Here is a 20,977-nt window from a genome sequence, read left to right on the forward strand (position 1 = left end):
TCTCACCTTGAATTTCCTGTTTTTCAATAACAAGAAGGAAGGAAATGGAGCAAATCAACTAAGATTCCTTAAGAAGTTTAGTTCTGACTATGTTTGCCTTAAATTGGGGCAGGGTTCTTATAATATGTGTGTGTATATGTAATAATTAGCTCATCATTGCCTTACACTCCAAGAGGTTTTCTACTGAGAGAATGTCATTAATAAGATAATAATCTTAGTACTGCCTGCATTTCATTTCTTTTTCATCATATTGTTGGCAATTTCCACCCTAAGATACATACATGTAAACAGGTTGCGAAGAAAGAGGATTGGGGCAGAACATCCCCCTAGGGCCAACTGGAAAGCACACAGCTAGCTCAATGAGAAGACAGAGCAAAGCAGGGCTGCAAAACTGCTACAGAGAGTTAAGCAGGGCAAGGCCACTGGGTTTCTGGAAGTGTCCAATGAAATTTGGATTAAGTTATAGTACTCAAATGCTAGTTGCCTTCAAATAGGAAAGAGACACTTTCAAGTTGCAAGAATGATCAACAGTATTTGACCCAGTCATAGCAGTATCAGTAATGACTAAGCACACACCTTTGGAAATTTCATATACAAAAGACATTGGGCAAAACCAACACCGGCAGTTTTATTGTGTGGAACAGTAATGCAAGTGATTTTGTTACATACACATACCAATGCTTGAAGGAGCCTTATAGCCTGATAAGAAATGAGCAAGCTAAATCTTCACATAGTAGGGGATGTTTGAAAAATTTAATAGCATCCTACACCCCAGAGAAAACATTAAAAGATAACAGGTCCTATGCTTGCTCCAGGCTATTTTATAGCATTTTCATTCCCGTGAAATAACAGCAGAAAGCAGCCTGTCCTGAGAGGACATAAGTAAGAAGAAGGGAGAACGTTCAGGGTAGCTTTCGAATAACAGCTTAGACAGGATATCATCAAAGTTAAAACACAAAATTTCTGTTTCAGTTCACATTAGCTCACTTTGCATTTCTATTGCTCTAAAAAGGTAGGAAAAGCTAGTAGTAGATGAAATAAAACTGATGGAATGGGAAGAATTCTCTGTTTGCCATCCTAAAGTTACACAACAAAATAAAATTAATGAAGAGAATTATTTCTGGACTAACTCAAACAGCAGTGTTTGAGATTTCTTTGTTTAATATTGTTCAAAACATATTATGCATGTTTGCAGTGAAATAAGCCCAATTTTGTTCAATATTCATGACACAAGAACCAAGTGAGAATAAGTTCATCTGGAGGATAGTCTAGCTACAATCTTGTCCACTTTTTCTACAAGGAAAAAATGCTTGCTATACTACTTGATCTCACAGTTCTGTTTGTACAAAAGGAAGAAGCAAAATATGATGAATAGGTTTCATAGCTGAATGTCTAACTGGGAAAATTATAGTAACATTTAAAAAAAAGAGAAAGAGGAGAATTCAAATTCAGTCCACAAATGTTCCTTCTGGTAGTTCTACAACTATGGGGGCACAGTCTTCGGGTTCAGTCTCAAAGTCCCACTTGAATTTCTTGGTTAGATGGGCTTTAAATCTTTCTGCCTTCTTCCTCAGAGTTCTATCAACAGCTGGGCTAGAAGTGTAAGAGAAGAACACCTAAAAACACATAACATATCAATTAATACAACACTTTAGAATAGATGAACAGACTTCAGACTTACAGATATTTTTTTTTACTTTCAAACATTATGAACCAAAGAGCAGGGAACTAAAACAGAGTACTTATTAGAAATCTTCAGTCCACAAATTTGAGCTAAATATTGAAACCAAAACCACGGCTGATTTCACAAAAATGGCACTTTCTCCCAAGTTTTTATTTTGTATCAGTTTGCTTGGGGAGAAGCTTTTAGTTTCTCTTCCTTTACTTATCATTGATATAGAAGCCATGGTCTCTAAAGAAATTACTCATAATGATTTATTCAACAGCAATCTTCATGGATGCGCAGATTATCACAAGAGAATCCCATCATTAAGATATCTGAACACTTCTGATAAAAATAACTTTTGATTTGGCTACTGTTTAGGTTGTATGAGCAGAAGCAGCTTCTTATCTAGATTAAGATACTTCAACCTGCATCAGCGAAGTATTAGCCTAGGAACTATTGTGGAATTAAGCAAACTGAGTTACTGCTATACCCTTTTTCTTTTTTCAGAATGTTAAAATATGGAGACAGTGGGGAAATTCTTCTTATGCTAAGAAGAAAACTCAAAAAGTTCAAATCCTACTTTGATTATACCTCTCCCTGCCCTGAAATATCTACCACATCTCTTAAATTCTGAGACTGTACTCAGGACAGCTAGTTCTCGCTTACTGACCACAATTAGGACCAGCAATTTGGTTTTTAAGTGAAGCGGTTTCTAAGTGAAGCTGCAACTGTTCTTATGACCTTACTTCAGCTTTCCTTTGCTTTACAGACCCGCAAAGGTTGTAAATACAAGGATTGGTCATAAAGTTACTTTTTCATCACCGCTGTAACTGCAAAAGGTCACTAAATGAGGCAGTCACTAAATGAGAAACAACAGTAATCTAGATAAAATAAAGCTCAAAAGTTGAATAAGTAAAGACTTCAAAAAGAAACTGCTAAGTTATGCCGGTTACTTTTAATAATAAATATTGGACATAAAACTCAGAAGTATTCTGAGTTGGGATCACAGTATCAGAAGAAATGCCTCTTCCCATATGTTCCAACCTATACCCTATGATCAACTTCAGAAGGTCTCCTCCATGAAATGACTATCTGCAGGTAAGCCATTTTAGTGGTAAACTTTTGACTCTGGAATGCCTACTCCAGTGAACCATGCCTGATGCCTACATTGCTGTCTGAAAAGACATTTTATTCTCTCAAATATTTTATTATATATATAATAATAATCATATGGGAATTAGTGGTATACAAGTTAAATAAATAAAATAATATGGATTGGAATTTTTTGTTCAAATAATGCACCTGATCATCTGATCTTGGACTTTCCAGTACCTTTAATATTTTAGAGATTTTCTGCAATCATTCTCCCAAAGATACCCATTTCTACCCACCTCCCATTTTCTTTCTGCACCATTAAGTCAATCACATCTCTCCCACTATATTATATTGTTTCAACTCCAATTCAAATAATTTCCTGGAAGACTTCAACAACAACAAAATCAGAACAAAAGACTGAATTTCTGGAATGCAAAAAATGAGGGAAATTAAGTTCTGTTTCACCCATACAATAATAATTGAATAATATTCAAAATAAGGAATGCCATCAACACAAGAAAGACATACATTTCTCCCTAACAATTTTTAAATAGCTGGGTATATTATTTATATGTTAATTTTCAATGAATACACAACATAAAAACATTTAACTTCTCTGACTGCTGTTTTACTGTTTATGTTATTATGTATTTTAAATATTATTCAAAAGTTTTACATCTGATTATAATGCATTGTATGCCACTCTGGGAAATCTGTTTTTCACCCAGGTCTTTGGAGAGGATGATTGATGCCCCTTTCTTCCTTTCTGTTCCCCTCTGGGTTCATTTATTTATTGCCATTGTTGTTCTTTTGTCTTGTGCTGTTTTTGTGTTTTTTGTGCTGTTCTTTGTTTTTAAATGTTTTAACAAATGTAAACCGCCCAGAGTCACTGGGAGTTGGGCAGCATATAAATTTAGTAAGTTATTATTATTATTTTGAAACATAGCCTACACATTTTAGAAATAAAGTGTGCTAAAATTAAAACTTTAAATCATGTTAATTTTAACAACTTTTGTTGTTACTTCCAAAACTAATCTGAAATAATTACAGGTAGTCCTTGGATTACAACAGCAACTGGGACCACGAACTCCATCACTGAGCAATGCAGTCATAAAGCACAATGTCATGTGACTGAGTTGCTTAGCAACAGCAATTCTGGCAGTCCCGGTTGCCATCATTAAATGAGGACCACACAGGTCATTAAGTGAGGGCCTCACATGATTGCGACTTCTGATTTCCTGCTGGTAATCATGAGCCGGGCTCCCAGATCACGATCAAGTGACAGCAGGGATGCTACAATGGCCGGAACTCTGAGGACCCACTGTAAGTCCCCTTCATTCAGCGTTGTAACTTTGAACAGTCATAGAATCTCTACAGAGGTTCTAGTTTGTACATAATAATGTGACTGTTCTTGGGAAAAACTAGGTTTTGTTTGTGGCATACTTCCTAAAATGTGCCCAAACTGACCAGTATTGTATTTACCATTCGCAGGCAATGCTGTATGTGGCATGGATTCGACTAAAGCTGGTAAACTAGTATACATCTTTTCTATCCTACTAAAGAGTATAATACAAAAGCCTCAACTGACTAAAGCCATGGTGGCCAGTGGAGATCAATATCTATGGGCCCTGGCCATGGCAACTGCAACTTGGAATGTAAAAGAAATAAATGGTAAAGAGCATTGGATTAATGCATGCAAGGAAAGAAAGAAAAAAAGATATATTGTAGGCAAGGCATTCATTTTTATCACAAAATTCTCCCCAGTGATGACATGTTTTTGTTTCAGACAATACCTGCTTTGACAACTGATACACCATTTAAACAGTGGCAAAAGGATGTATCTAGGTTTGTGCAGCAAGGGAAAAAACCAGGAGTTAAATGTAAGGTGTTACAAGATGCAAAGGAAAAAGGAGGACTGGGGTTTATCTGATTTGAAATTGTATTATGCAGCTTGCTGTTTTGTTTGGATGAAAGAATGAGTGCTACTGAGAAATAGAAGGCTTTTGGAATTAGAAGAACATGACCTAAGACTTAGATGGCATGAATATTTGTGATACAACAAAGTCAAGGTTAATATGGATTTTAAAAATCATTATGCTAGACATGCCATATTGAGAATATGGAATAGATACAAATCCAGGTTGTATCCAAAAACACCTCTATGGCTCTCAGCACAAGAAGCATTTTATAGATGAGAAATAATAGGCAAAAAGAAATGGCTAACTTATCGTCAGATACCAGAATTTTGTCAAAAGGAACGTAAAATAAAAAGAGAAGAACTGGTGGCAGAGAATATAGTTGCCAATGGTTTTTTTTATTTACAGTTATCAGAAAGATTTAAAGTAATTTATGGTATTGAAATAGAATTGTGTACAAATGATGAACATGTGATTGTTAAAATGTATAAACTTTCATTGAAAAAGAAAAGAATATATTGTCTGTGAAATAAAATAATAAAGAAAAAAATGTAATAGGTCTGAACAGAAGTGGCCTGCCCATGTGAAGTGGAATTGATGAATGCGTGTAGGGAATTCAAGGTGTAGACTTGATTATGAATGAAAGCATCTAGCATATGTCTAAAAATATGAATTTGTGTCATCTAGATTGTCATAGCTGCTATGAAACCCCAAATAGATATGTTATGCTCTATTGAATAGTAATAATAGAATAACCAGAGATTAGTTTGGAGGAAAATGTGCAACATTTACAATAAATGCAGTTCAAAGAAAAAAAATTCTATTAAGTGGCATGAACAAGACAAGAGAGTTCAGAAAAAGTGATTGGGTGAATGAGAATGGTATGACTATATGGGAAGTACGTATATGTTTAGGAAAAGATCTGTTTTAGGCATAAATCTATTGATATAGAAGCAATTAAACAAAAAACATGATTGGAGTAATTATGATGAAAGATCAAAAGAACTTATGAAAGATACATGGGAAATGAGATATTCTGCATATGGGACATAAGATTTCTTGGTAGCATCAATATGAATCTTTGGGAAAAAAAGTAGATATGTGACAAAAGGAGAAAAGTAAGAAACACGAGAGGAAGAGAAAGTACAAGTCCTGTATGAAAAACTATTAATTTCCCAACAGTAGAAAGTAGTAGAACAGTAGAAAGAAAGTAGTAGAACAGTAGAACAGTAGAAAGTAGACATAATGAGAGGAAATACGGAAACTACTTGGAACAAAATGAAAATAATTATGTTACAGTGCCACTGAATTATGTGGAGCTATGCTTACAGGAAACATTAAACAGAATGCCTGATGGAGCAGTGAGTGAAACAAGTTGTGGATGAGAAAAAGTTATATATAGGTAGTCCTCAGGTTGTATCGGCAATTAGGACCTGAATTTCCATCACTAAACAATGCAGTCGTAAAGCGTAACATTACATGATCGCATTGCTTAGTGACGGCAATCTGCGTTGCTGTCATTAAGGAAGGACCATGTGAGTCAATAAATGAGGACTGGTGGGAAGGTGGGAATCCAGGCAAGCAAGCCAGCAGGTGAGAACTACAGGTGGATGCTACAGAGTGGAAGGGTGCTGTGAGGAGGGGCGCTATGGAGTGTGGGCAGGAGGGTGAAAAAGTGGCGGGTGTGGGAGTGACTTGCGACCTCCTGTCAGCTTCCCCACTGACTTTGCTTGTGGGAAGCCAGCAGGGAAGGTTGCAAATTGCGATCATGTGAATGCAAGATGCAACCATCGTAATTGTGAGCCAGTTGCCAAGTGCCTGAATGGCAATCACATGACAGTGGGGATGCTGCGATGGCCACAACTTCAAAAACCAGTCATAAGTCCCCCTCATTCAGCACCGTTGTAATTTTGAATGGTTGCTGAATGAATGGCTGTAAAGTGAGAACTACCTGTAAGAGAATGCTACAAAAGTGAGAACAACAGAAATATATGGTATAATGTGGATATGAGAAAAAAGAATTGCAAAGAATATAGTCAAAGACAGAAAGGAACAGATATGATTAAGAGGGCATTCAGAACAGATTGGATGTAGAGAACCATATAGGGAATGCATGCAAAGCATGGCTTCTGGAATTATTTCCAACTCTTTAATAGCAATTCTGCTCTGGGCTATGGGGTCAGAATGGAGCAGTTCAGCAGCATTCTACGCCACTGCTCAATTGCTTCTCCCAGAGCACTGCATTGGGAGAAAAATTTCTGTTTTTTTGTTTTTTTGCTCTGAAGCTCCCAGCCAGATCTGACCCATTTTCTGTTTTTCCTTCATTAAAGAAGATGAGAGGGAAACATTATTCATATTATTCAAATTATATTAAGATTGTATCTTTAGAAGCGACTTCCTTTGTAAGGGAATTTAGACATTTTTTACACAAATCCATTAACTTTTTATTTACAGGATAGCCGCCACCTTCTGGTATTTTTGACCCGTCACTGGATTTTAAAATTTCAATCTCCTAATTTCTCTTTGCTACTGTTCTAATATGTATGTACTGTTCTAATATGGGAGTATGGTGTGCCCAGGGAGGGGTAACACCTCTGGTGGAGGGGCCTGCCATGCCCTTTTTAGGGCTGCCTGTTCAGCTTTGGTCCCCACCTGGCATTCAGCATTCACCTGTGGCTCCAAGTAGCTGTAAAACACGCAGCGGCCACACCCTGGTAAACCATCTCAGCAGACAGGCCAAACCAGGTGAGGGTAACCCATGAGTCTTCGACTCTCAGTGAGATAGGTGATTTGTCATCCCAGCGTATGAAGTTTGGCCCTGGCAGATTAAGCAGAGGAGATTGATCAACAGTCCAACTGTCAAGAAGGCGGCCCCAGCAGGCACTGTGGAGCACTAAGAGCACGACAAGACACTAAGACATCTTTAGACATCCAATGCAGCAGGAGAGGTTTCCAGCTGTAATGGTTCTCCATTCCACTGGATTAAGGCCTGTTATGCCGAGATAATGGACTGCCCCTGTGCAATGGTTGCTCCACTTAAAACTCTATCATGAATAGGTTTCTGTTGTGCAATTCATCTTATCTACAACTCACCTGCAAATCATCACAGTCCAAACCTAATTCATTGAGCCCTGCAGCAATGAGAGAGTGGCAAAGCAACAGGTGGAAATGACCACCGGCAGTTGTAGTCACAAACCTGCATGTGGGCGGTCCTTGGACCAGTGGTTGTTCATCATAGTACCCAGGGCAGCAGAGATGTTCGGTAGCATCTAGGGTGACTGGGCAGCCCTTCTAGAATACCACTGTCCACCATCACATGAGGGAGGGGTTTAGAAAAGGTACCTTAAACATTGCCTGCCCCACAATATCTGGCTAGCTAACCACAGCTGGCAGATCATCTCCTTAGTGATTGAGTATCAAGAATAACAAATCAAAGAAAACTCATCTTCAGAGCCTGGAACGTCCGCACCTTGCTGGATAGAGACAAGGTTTCAAAGCCTGAAAGATGAACAGCATTCATAGCAGCTGACCCTCACCATTATAGCATTTGACAATGCTGAACTCAGTGAGACCAGGCTTGCAGACGAGGGTTCATTATAGGAAGCAGCAAGTATATACATGTTCTTTTGGAAGGGGTAACCACAGGACTCATGGAGCAGGTTTTGCAATCAAAACTGCTCTGCTGAAGAACATCTCTACTCTACCCACTGGAATAAATGAACGTATTATGAAGTACCACTTTTCTCTTAGGAAGTCCCGGTACATCACCATTGTCAGCTTCTATGCACCAACTCTCATGAGTCCAGATGAAGACAAGGAAGATTTCTACAAGGACCTGGACCAGATTATTCGAACAACCCCCACCAGCGACAAACTCGTCATATGTGGTGACTGGAATGCTAGGGTGGCAACAGACAGTGACAACTGGAACTGAGTCCTTGGAAGGCATGGGGGTGGGAAAACTAAACAGTTAACAGCCTGCTGTTTCTGAGGAAGTGTGCTGAGCACAACTTGTGCATCACTAACACAATGTTCAGACTTGCAAATGAGTGCAAAACAACCTGGCACCTACCTGACTATGTCATAGTACATCAACATGACCTTAAAGATGCCACCATCACCCAGGCCATGCAAAGTGCTGAATGCTAGACAGATCGCAGGCTGGTCTGGTCGGTCCTCAACCTGCACATAGCCCCTTTACATTGTAAGCAACGAAGGACTGTCAGAATGTCACTCAACATTGGCAGACTGCAAGACCCAGGCCAAGTCCAACATTTTCAAAATGTACTTAATGAAAAACTCTCTGGCAATTTTACCACTTGTAGGAACCTGTTCTGAAAAGTTGACACAGTTTAAAGATGCCATCGCATAGACTGCAACAATTGTACTCAGACTGAAAACCCAGGCACAGCAAGAATGGTTTGATGAAAACCACGAGACCATTTCAGCAGCCCTCCAGGTCAAGATCAAGGCCTATGCAGATTGGCATAATGATCCATAATCTGTCTCAAAGAAAGACAAGTTTAAGCCCCTGCAGTCCAAAGTACAGGCGGAACTATGAGAAATGCAGGACAAGTGGTGGCAGAGAAAGGCTGAGCAGGTGGACTGCTTTGTAGACATGCATGCCACCAGAGAGTTCTTCAGTGCCATAAAGTCAGTCTATGGTCCTTCTAAATCAGGATGCTCCCCCTTGCTGTAATCTGATGGGCCAAGCCTGATCAAAGACCAGAAAGGAATGAAAAACCGCTCGGCTGAACATTTTTCCAACCTATTCAATAGGCTGTCCACAGTTGATCCTGATGTCTTACAGCAGATTCCTCAGCTGCCAATCTTGGACGCCCTAGACCTGCTTCCCTCTACTGATGAGATCAAGAAAGCAATCTCACAGATGAACTCAAATAAAGCAAGTGGGCAGGATGGCATTCCTGCTGAAATCTACAAAGCACTAGATCCAAATGCCTTACAGGTATTCCAAGACATCTTGGAAGACATCTGATTCACCGAGGAGATACCTGATGACTTCCATGATGCCCTCATCATGGCTCTCTATAAAAATAACAGAAGCAAATCAGACTGTGGAAACTACAGGAGTACCCCACTACTGTCTGTTGCAGGCAAGATTTTTGTCTGGATTCTCTTGAACAGACTTGTCACTGTCTCAGAAAGGAATCTCCCATGGGCACAGTGTGGCTTTCAGCCAGAACGGAGTACAGCACACATGATATTTGCCATGAGGCAACTCCAGGAAAAGTGCATCGAGCAGAACAAACCTCTTTACTGTCTTCGCTGACCTGACAAAGGCATTTGACACTGTAACAGGGAACTCTCTGGATCATCCTGAGATGTTATGGATGCCTGAGGAAATTCGTGAAGTTGATTCAGCTACTCCATGGAATGACAGGACAGGTCCTGTACAATGGTGATATGTCAGGTGCATTTGCCATTTCCAGTGGGGTGAAGCAGGGTTGTGTGCTAGCCCCAGTCTTGTTCAATCTGTTCTTCGCTTGCATGTTGTCACATGCTGTCTAAATGAGGGAGTATACATCAGATACTGATTGGACAGCTCTATCTTTGACCTTCGCTGCTTGAACACTGGGACGAAGTGCCTCTGTACAGTCATTCAAGAAACCTCTTTGCTGATGACTGTGTGCTTCTGGCACACAAAGACAGTGATCTACAGTTGATGCTGAACAAATTCTCAGATGCTGCTATGCTCTTCAGCCTGACTATCAGTCTGAACAAGACTGAAGTACTTTACCAGCCTGTGCCAAATATCAACCCCGTAGGACCAAAAATCGCTATTGATGACACCCAGCTGACAAATGTAAACAGTTTCAAATACTTGAGAAGCGCCATCTCCAGCAATGGGTCTTTGGACAAAGAAATTGACTCCAGGATCAGCAAGGCCAGACAGGCTCTGGGTTGCCTGCATACTAGAGTGCTCAATCAACACAACGTCTGTATCTCCACAAAGCTGAAAGTCTACAGAGCTGTGGTTATCCCTTCTCTTCTTTACGGATGTGAGTCCTGGACTCTGTACCGAAGCACATCAAACAACTGGAGAAATTTCACGTGCCCATTCTCCACTCCACCCTTGACCTTTGTTGGCAAGACTGTGTCTCCAACCTGGAGGTCTTGGATCCTGTGAAGTCCACCAGCATTGAGTCCTTGATTATCAAAGCCCAGATGTGGTGGGTGGGACACGTCATCAGAATGGACAACCACTGTATGCCTCACCACTTGCTCTACAGTGTACTGGAGACTGGGAAGAGACCTCGAGGTTGTCCATTCAAATGCTACAAAGACACTGTGAAGGAAACCTACACCACTGTGACATCCAGCCCAGAGAACTAGAAACTGCGGCTGCTGAGAAAACCTACTGGCAAACCTTGTGCTATGAAGCCTCCACCGGCTTTGAAGACAGGCACCACCAAAAACTGATAGAAACCCATGAGCAATGTCACAGAACAACACCCACAGTTCTTACAATGGCCTTCCAGTGCCCCCCTTGTGCTAGACTCTGCGCTTCCAGCCAGTGGAGCACTGCAGAGCCATCTCCATGTCCACAGATGAACTGCACAACAGCGTGTCTTATTTGAACCCGAAGGACTACCTATATACTGTTATAAATTTGTTAAATATAATTGAATTCCAAGGCAACAGACTGATAGTTAAAATCAAAGATAGTTGTATTGTAGGCTCAAGCAAAGAAGAATGATTCCAAACAAGGATTCCCAAACTTTTGGAATCATATCCTCCTGTTTTATTTTTGAAACATTCACATCTCCTCACCTGAATGTCTATTAAAACCACCTGCCATTTTGCACATGCATAAAAGTACACATTGGGCCTTTGGCCCCTGCACACTAAATATCTGCCACGAATCCTCACTGCTGACCTGCCAATCTTCAGAGCACCTTTCTTTCTATCAGGCCGGCCATACAAAACTTCCCATTGCCCACTTGCCAATGTCTGCAGTGTTTCACTCTCCCCTTCCCATTAACTTGCCCACCTCCACCAATTTTTCCAATCTTCATTTGAAATACAGGCAGTCCTTGCTTAACGACACAACTGAGACTGCAGTTCAGGTCACTAAGTGATGCGGTCATTAAGTGGATCATCATGTGACTGGACCCAATTTTACAACCTTTTTGTGGCAGTCATTAAGCAAATCACGTTTGTTAAGTGAACCACATGGTCGTTAAGCAAATCACATGGTCATTAAGTGAATCATGTGGTTACCCATTGTTTTTGCTTGCCGGAAGCCCACTGGGAAGGTTGCAAATGGCGATCATATGACCCTGGGATGCTGTAACTGTCATAAGTGCGAGCTAGTTGCCAAGTGGCCAGATCATGATCATGTGACCGCAGGGGTGCTGCGATGGTTGTAACTTCGGGCATCAGTCATAAGTCACTTTTAGCGCCATTGTAACTTCAAATGGTCGCTAAATGAATGGTCATACAAGGACTACCTGTATTTCACTTTAATAACTTTTCTAAACATTTCAGATCCTTGAGCCCTCTCTTGGAATTTCTTCATGCCTCTCTAGTGGGGCAACAGAACCCTTATTCTAAGAGAAGGTGGAGGAAAAAACTTTATATTAAAAAAGACTAGCCAATAGCTGAAAAATAAGAAAACAAAAATATTTCAACCTCCCTCTCTCCTACAGCAATAAGTTTACTTAGGTGAATAAGCAGTTGCAGACCAATGAGTTTCCAAAAGCTTTTCATTAGACATGATACAGGAAATAGGTGAATGAAACAGATACACACTTAACTAACAGCTTACTTGAAATCTGTTAATTGCCATCTGCTGTCAAAAATTCTTTCTTATAACAGTCATAAAAGAGCTAAAAAATACCTTCTTCATCTGTTTAGTAAAAAACATTGTTTGGCTTCAATGATGTAATAAATAATCTATATTTATGCAGCTTCACTGAATTTCAATTTGTTAAGAAGACTGCTGTAGCAGTGTCCAGAATGTACAAAAAGCTATCCATGGTTGGGATTCAAAATACTGTTAGGTTCTCTACATGCATGAGGACTTTCTGTTCCTTTTCTTACCACTGTCTACCCTCGAAAAGAATTAGGCCTAAATGACCAGAAACTCCCTGACTGAGACATGTTGGAAGTTGACAAAATTAATTATGCTTATGCATTCACAGGGAAAAGCAGAATGCATATACAGGTAGTCCCCAGGTTAAGAATACCCGGTTTAAGGATGACTCATAGTTAAGAACGGAGCCTATGGTAGCAAAATTCGAATTAAATACACAATGATTCAAGTTAATTACACAATACTACTTATACAGTATTATACAGCAATACTGTTCTGGCTTACATGCAAATTTGACTTAAGGACAGATCTTGGGAATGGAACTCATTCTTAAATTGGGGACTACCTGTACATCTAGATTCAGGTTTACTGAAAAACTGCATAATATCAAACTTTATTCCAAGTTAATTTTTACAGACAAAGGTAACACTCATGTAGAAACTTAGTTCATCTTCCTTCTAATTTTTTACTGCTCTGAGAAACTATCCTATAAATATGAATAAAAAGAGTGTCAGGACAACATGCAGAAAGCAAAGGAATAATTAATTTCCTTTATGAAGACGTTTAAGCAAAGGCTAGGTAGGCGTTAGGAGAAATGCCTCAGAGAAGAAATTTTAGCTTGCTCAAGGCTGCCGGCAAACTCACATTCTCACAAGCAATTGTATCAATATAAAATGTAGCAAATTTTATAATCATCAAAAAACCTCCATGCAGAGTGTTTCATATTGTTTTGATAATATGGGACAGGAAAAAAAAAACCTGTGAATTTTGTTCTAATGTCCATTAAATCTGTATCTATTTTATGATATAAATGGTAATGGCATAGTTACTAAAGAGTCTTATGGCAGCCTTCCCCAACCTGAGTGCCCTCCAGATGTATGGACCAAATTCCAGAATGTTCAACAATATCCATGTTAGTTGATGAATTCTGTGAACTGAAGTCCAGATATCTTGAGAACTGGGGAGGAATGTCCTACAGCACAGATTAATCATCCATATAGGAGCATATCTAAACTTTTCAGCAAGGAATGAAAATAGTAAGCGAGACTTAGAAACCCACCAGTGCTTCTAATTGAATTGCTGTTTTAACAGAGTCTACCGTTAAGGACAAAACTAGACACAACTGCAATCAGTTATTGTCAGATGTGACAAACACATCAGTTATTTCAAATAATAAGGGGAGAGTGAATGACTACTAACAACAAAATAAGAAGGGGAGAGTAAATTTGATGCAGGACCATCTATATTGGGGATAACCCAAAAACAACATTACATCTAATTCTATTTCAAAACTAAATTTTTAATTTTATTTTGCTTAGAGTAATTTTACATTAGGTTTGATTTTGCTTTAAAGAAACCTTTTAAAACATTTTTCGTGAAAGCCAAGTATTTATATATTGCAAGAGTTATTATGCAACCCAATGGTTTATTTTACTGTATTTATCTAAAAGAAAATATTTTTCTTCTAATAATTCACTTTTAAAACAGGATGGTATCCTTACTTTTTTCCCTTTACTTTCAGATAAATATGGTACATATCCAATGATTACTGGGCAAATTCTCCATGCTGCTGCTGCCCAAACTATACAACATGAAATTCTCTTACCTGCAAAGTGTTTGTTAAAAAGTTGTCTTGGGAGACTATGTCCACAAAGAAATCAGCTGGGATTTCACTGAGCTGATGATACAGGACAGAAATGAGATTGATGAACAAGGCTTGATGTTTCACTATGGCATCCTCTGACCTGCACAAGAGATTCAGGAGTTTTTTCCAGTGCTCAAACGCATCATATACATTCCCAATCAGGAAGCAGATGAAGGCAAATTGTAGCTCCCCTAGAAAGATCCCACCAAGAAAATGGAAGAAATACAGAAGAAATTTAGCTTTAATCCTGGTTACATGGTTGCTTTATTTATTTAACATATTAAGTATTTTATATCATTTCCTAACCATCACTTAGAGCCAGTTTGGTGCAGTGGTTAAGAAACCAGGCTGGACACTAAGAGATCGCCTTGAGCACAAAGCCAGCTGATGACCTTGGGCCAGTCACTTTCTCCGAGCCCTAGGAAGAAAGCAATGGCAAACCACACCCAAAATCTCGTCAAGAAAACTGCAGGGGCTTGTCCAGGCAGTGGTCAGGAGTCAACAGTGACTTGAAGGCACCAAAAACAAACTAAAAAACCCATCACTCTGGACTGAGATCTAGAACTAGACTGGGAACTAGCAAAATTGCATAGCTTAGGCACATACTAGTGTAAAACAGAACCACTTGGTAATCAAGTGTTCTGAAGTAACAGCACCTTCCAAATAGCACACAGTATTTGTCTGACCTCTAATTATCACAAGCACATTACTTTTGTACAGCTAGAAGTTCAAGCTGGTGTATCAGTGTAAACTCAAAGACATAGAATAATATATACTTCCAGGGAAAAACATGAATGTAGGGATATCTCAAACTATGATTGATTTTTTTTTTTAGGAGTATAACTCCATCTAGCAATAAATGAACACAACTCATTCAGATTCTCAGATGTCTCTCTCAGATTCAAAATCCATTTGTCTCCCACTCAGTTTATCAACTCTTCCAAAGTGCGCAGAGTTTTACCCACATATAGATACCATTCCACAAAGTGACATATCCTCAGCTTATGTTCATTCCTCTGGAGAATGAAGTGACATTAAAAACAGCAAAAATAAAAGAGAATGGCATAGTACAGACTCATTTAGGGAGAAATGTATTTGTAGCATATCTGAACAATGCTGTGAGGGTCTGCATATTTCTTTATAGCATAAGGTATCTGTGAATACCACTCTACGGGCAAGTATAACAATCCACGGGTTCCGTTTTGTCCATATGCTAAGGAATGTAAATAACAAGAAGGAAATCAACACTTCCACAGGTCACAATATAAAGTTGGTGGGGTACATTTGACACAGTGGAGGTTACAAACTGTGAAGCAGTTTCTTTCCTGCATCATGCTGCACTGCTGCCTTCTAGACAAGCTAGGAGGAAAATTGCACTGAGGCACCTGATGCTGCCTATATAAAGATATACAAAACACTCCATTCCAGAGAACATTCCTTTCTTCTGCTGGGCCATGCTGATGTGGCTATTCTGGGAGTAGACCAGCAGTCAGACCACCATGGTGCTAAGGAAGAATGGAACTTTCCGAGGTTCCCCAGTAGACTGAACATTTTGCACATACCTAACACAAAGCCTCTGCTGGCCTGAGCGCTGCTCCAGGCTTTATACAAAGTTTAAAGCAACTAGCTTGCTTTCCAACTCCAAAAAGCAAACCAATTATTGGGTCCTGCCTATTCAGGGAAGCACTGGAGGTCATATAAGGAGTGCTGCTATAATCCTGTTATGTGTGTTATATGTTTTATTACTCTACTATATGTTAGGTGTGGTGGGCAGCAAAGCAGCACCATCTTGGGCAAAATGACTGCCACTATTGTAAGAGTACAATTGTTACTGCCCTTCAATATGATTCTGTTTATACTGTAATTATATACCAAAACTTTTTTAGAATTCGTACCACTGACTGTGGTTGGCTTTGATTTCTTCTTTGACTTCTTCCTAATGTTTGGAAGCATATAAAAGCATTTTAAACATATAGGCGGGGTTCCACAAATATGAATCATTTACTCTGCTGCCCTCTTTTCTCAAGAATTCTGGGAGAGCAGGATACTAGAGGGAAGGACAGGAATTTCTCAGTTTTATGCAGAAGATAAGAAACAGAAGATACGTCTGCTGTTTCTTACCTTTCACTGCTCAGAGAATGGGTATAGCTGGGTAGTCTTCTCATCAAAGGGCAAAATATACTGGATCATGAAAAGTAATTTTGTGAAGGCAGGTATATAATGTAGGTAAATCAGCAAAGAAGAATCAGCTTAAACTCGGAATAAGCAAAAATATAATTAATTGTAGAACCAGATTAAATGAATTTTACATCACAAATGTTTTACTTTAATATAAATTAGTAAGGACTACAGAATCACTTTATTTCTACCAAATAATATTGAGGGGGCCATAATGATTCCAGTTTGCTTTTGTTGTTGTTATTGTTTCACTTACGCGATATTATACAATCAACGTTCTTAAAATAGGTATTTGAGCATGACCATAACTTTCCTTAATCTTCAAGAGTGAGAACTTGCTGCAGAAGAATGTTGATAAGCAGTACAGTACAGCTATGAAAGAATGCCAGAGGATTGTCATTACATGCTGAATGTTGTGTTGTTTTAAATTTTCCACAAGGGGTCACTAATACTGCACATGAGAATGTTTTGACTGCTTTAATTCATTTCATATCTTGATTGCTCAAACTTAGTTATTTAATAGTAGGTACACATCTGCAAATCTGGGGGGCAATTTACCACGACACCCATGATATTTGATCTTGTGGACTGGCTTAAAATCCATAAAATTTAAAATTTCACCTGATTGCTAAGGTAATCATATCCCAAAATACAAAAATGGTCAACAAAGTTTCTACCCTCACTACTTGCATTGCTTCACTTGCTTTGCCAAAACACTAATTTGTAAAGGTATGTTTATGAAAGTTACAAAGTATTCCTGGGAGTATCTAAAGTATAATACATGCACTGATGTCAAAAAAAATGTAGACATTATGCTTTGAGAAAAAAATTAGCCAATGAAAAAAAGCATCTGAGTAGGCATATTTACTTACCAAGCACATCCTGGGAATTGCTAGCATAGTGTTTATTAATCACTGTTTCTAAAGCATAGCTGAGATCCATGCTATGCCTGGTAACTTCTTCAGGTGTGGCACCTTCAGGATACATTTGTTTAGGTATTTCTGTGAATCTGATCTCAGTGCCAGGCTTCAGTTGCATTTTAGGAAGCCGGGCCAGTCCTTCTGCATAGCTTTTGCATTCTGTGTCATACTGGGGTAGGTTCTGTTCAATTCGATCTTTAGTGTATTTTCCAGGCAGAACAGGCAGCACTTCAGAAAAGGCACATATCTGTTTATTTTCAGGCTGCAACTTTTGCATCACAAATTCATTAATAAAATTAGTGAGAGAGACCCATTTCTTGAGGGTGTTATATGGGTAGGGACCCAGAAATTTGTCCATCTCCTTGAGATTGGCTCTCATGGCTTCAGACTCATTTTCAGAAGCTGGGGTGAGGTCTACTTCTTCTCTGAGTTTGTCCCAGTATAATATATGTAAATCACATTGTTGCAAGTTTAAGAAGAAACCAGTACGAGGACCACTTTCTTTCCTATTGTTTTTATCAACAGAGCTGTAATGAAAAAAATGAATGCCTGGTGGTATCATCTTCACTCCACAGAACTTGGGGCCAACTTGCCAGCTGTTGTAATCAATGCCAAACTCAGTTCCTTCTGGCATTTTCAAAATTATAACTGTGGCACCTTCAAAAAAAAGTTGCTTGGCCATAGCTTGGTCCATCTGCATTTCTGCCATCTCAGCTGTTCCCTTGGTTATACCACAACTTCTTATTCAGATGCCTAGCAGAAGCAAACAAATCACATTTGAACACATTTTGCCACTATGATATATGTGAGCCAGTGTTATAGTGCCAAGAACACAACTTTTAGACCTATGGGGTTGCAATGCTTTCCTCACAATTTGTCAAAGTGGCTTCTACATTTTTGCTCACTATATTTGAAATAGCAAACAAATCACTACTGCCATCTGGCGAGTATGATGAGCCAAGTTTCAATTTTTCCCATACTTGAAGCAAACATTTCCTTATGATTGTATGACAATACTACCTTCCTCCACTCCCCCCTCAACTCCAAAGATGGAAATGGTTTGGCTACTATGTTGCCAAGGCAGTAATAACAGCTTGGCATTGCATGGCTAAACCACTAAACCTCTGTTCTATGCCTGAAACAAGACACAGAAAGTTCCACAGTTCCACTCTTCTACTTGTCCCAAGAATAATAGCCAAGCAACAGCCATATTGGAAAAGGGAGATGTGGGGGAGGCGCTTTCTTCACTTCTGCTTGGTTACACAAACAACAAATTAGATGGAACAGTCACTTGCAACTCTGGGCTCCCAAATCAAGGCCAGCCATAAATTGCAAACATAAGGTCCAGAATTTTAGAAAACTTGCCATTATAAAATCCTGGATATTTTTGTGATGGCAGAAAGGACAATGTCTGAAAACTTAAAACAGATAATGTTCTTCCAGACAACTCCAAGCAAATGATTAAAGATAAGATTCAAAGTACTCATTAAATAACTACCATTCTTTTAATTTCTATTATTGCTAAATAAAATGAAGGGCAATAATAGAACACACAGCAGTAAGGGACTAAAATGAAAATAATACATTCTAAATGACACAAAAAAGACAGGTACTTCATTTTAAAGTCATAAATAAATAAATAAATAAATAAATAATTGAGATAATATGTGAAAGGCTACCTATAAATTGAAGTGGCTTATTAAATCTTTGATATTGGCAACATTTTACCAAATCTTCATCTGCTAGGAGGCTGAAAATTATAGCAAGATCTTTCTAAACAATAAATTGCAGATCTAATAAATAATTTTAAAATCAAAACAATCAGGTATGTTCAGAAATGAAAAAGGCTTCCCAAGAGTCATATTCTCCTCATATTAACAAGATACATAACAACTTTGAATACTTATCAACAGAAATATCTTTTTTTTTTTCCACAGAAGTCACACAACCAAAAATCAACATATGAAAGCATAGTTTGGGGCAAAATGTACATTTTGCACTAGTTAAAGAACCTCAGATGTAGACGAGAGCTAGACATGTATCCTAAGTCATGAAAAGCTTGCTCAGTCTGCCTACCTTGAGTGGGCAAGGTGGCAGGAATCACAAACCACGATCTCACTGAACTCCGAAATACAGGAGAAATGTATTTCTGTCTCAACCACTGTATGCCTTGGAACTCAAGCGAACCTCTTGGAAAATCCAGCCAGCTGTGGAGAAAGAGTTCTTGTTAGGACAACTCGCATAACGCCTTCTGAAAATAGTTCTGTGCCATTAACAACCGCACCGTAAGCAGACACTCGCTAGGTCTCCGAGTCTCCATGCCAAGAGAAAGGCGTCTGCTGCTGTTTATGGTTTTCACACAAATGCCATCTGAGAGTGAGGAGAGGCCCCACCTGAGAAGAGCGATCCCATGGAAAGAGACAAGAAAGCGACAAAGAGCCCCGCCGGGTGAGCGCAGGAAGTTGGCAGGCTCAAAAACCGGAAGAAGCTAAGTAGGAGCTATCAGAAAAGGCTCAGCTCCCACTTACGATCATGCCGGCACAGCGCCAGCTGACCGGCCCTGGCAAAACACGCGCCGCCAGAACTTAGGACTTAGCGACAACTTCCGTCGGGAAGCGGATGACGAGCCTGACAATTGGGAAACTTCCGGTCGGCTTAAAAAACTGTCCGTGCCGCCCCAATGGCTGCACTTTAAAGTGTTCCGCTCCTCCTATTGCTGATAATATTCGGAGACTTTTTTTTCTGAGTGTAGTACATTTTGATAGTTGTAATAGTAGTACTACTAGTAGTCACTACTAGTGGAAGAAGTATTAGGTGGAGGCGCTGTCTGAATTGCTGGTAGTGGAGGGGCTGTTTGAATTGGCGGGGTTACCGTTTTTTACCCTCCTTTGTTCACGTTAGGGGTGAAATTCAATTCTGCAGAAAATATATTTACACGCGCGCAGAGAAGTCTCCAAACGATAGAGATAGATAGGTAGAGATAGAGATAGAAACAGAGATACATAGACAGTCGTGGGCGCCAGGAGAGAAAGGATCTCATCGTGTCATAGATCCAGTTTCTTGGCTATTTTTAACCTACTGCAAAAAGGGAGGATTCTCTAGACAATATAATGCTTGCAGGCACCAAAGTGCTTGCATATTTATTTCACAGCTCAGTTTCCCCGACCCATATATTATTAATTTTCTTAAATACTATACCTTTAGCATATATCCAATAATGCAGGCAGATACCATCACAAAATCCTCCCCCCTTTTTTTTTACAGATACAAGTTTAAAATAATATAAAAAATAGGTAACACAGATTAAAAACTAAATATAAACATTAAAATACAGGCAGATAGGCAACAAATCTAAAATATAAGGCTATTATTTTCTACTACATTAAAAGCTTTTAATACTATTAGACATTTCATATCCAGTTTCTAATCAGAACATATTAATTTGGTTAGGGCAATTGAAGTCATTAAGAAAAAGAAGAGAGAGAAAAAGAGAAACTATAG

The 20,977-nt window shown here is 39.1% G+C and overlaps 1 protein-coding gene across 2 annotated transcripts; it reads right to left on the bottom strand.

The window, feature by feature from the left end:
- Positions 1–607: 607 nt before the first annotated feature.
- Positions 608–20,089, bottom strand: AAR2 (AAR2 splicing factor). Of its 2 annotated transcripts, none has more exons than XM_007426212.4 (5): positions 19,870–20,089; positions 19,553–19,683; positions 17,429–18,229; positions 14,340–14,569; positions 608–1,616 (listed from the first exon to the last, which is right to left on the bottom strand). In XM_007426212.4, exons 3-5 carry the CDS (start codon positions 18,183–18,185, stop codon positions 1,449–1,451), a joined length of 1,155 nt encoding a protein of 384 aa, XP_007426274.1. In that variant the 5' UTR covers positions 18,186–18,229; positions 19,553–19,683; positions 19,870–20,089; the 3' UTR covers positions 608–1,448. The 2 variants fall into 2 exon arrangements, with proteins under 2 accessions (XP_007426274.1, XP_007426273.1); XM_007426211.4 differs by having other exon boundaries at positions 19,761–20,089.
- Positions 20,090–20,977: the final 888 nt, after the last annotated feature.

The sequence above is a fragment of the Python bivittatus genome, unplaced genomic scaffold (genome assembly GCF_059951505.1).
Source record: "Python bivittatus isolate LINGU-HERP-01145 unplaced genomic scaffold, Pbiv_v1 ctg000700_np1212, whole genome shotgun sequence".
NCBI classification, from domain to species: domain Eukaryota; kingdom Metazoa; phylum Chordata; class Lepidosauria; order Squamata; family Pythonidae; genus Python; species Python bivittatus.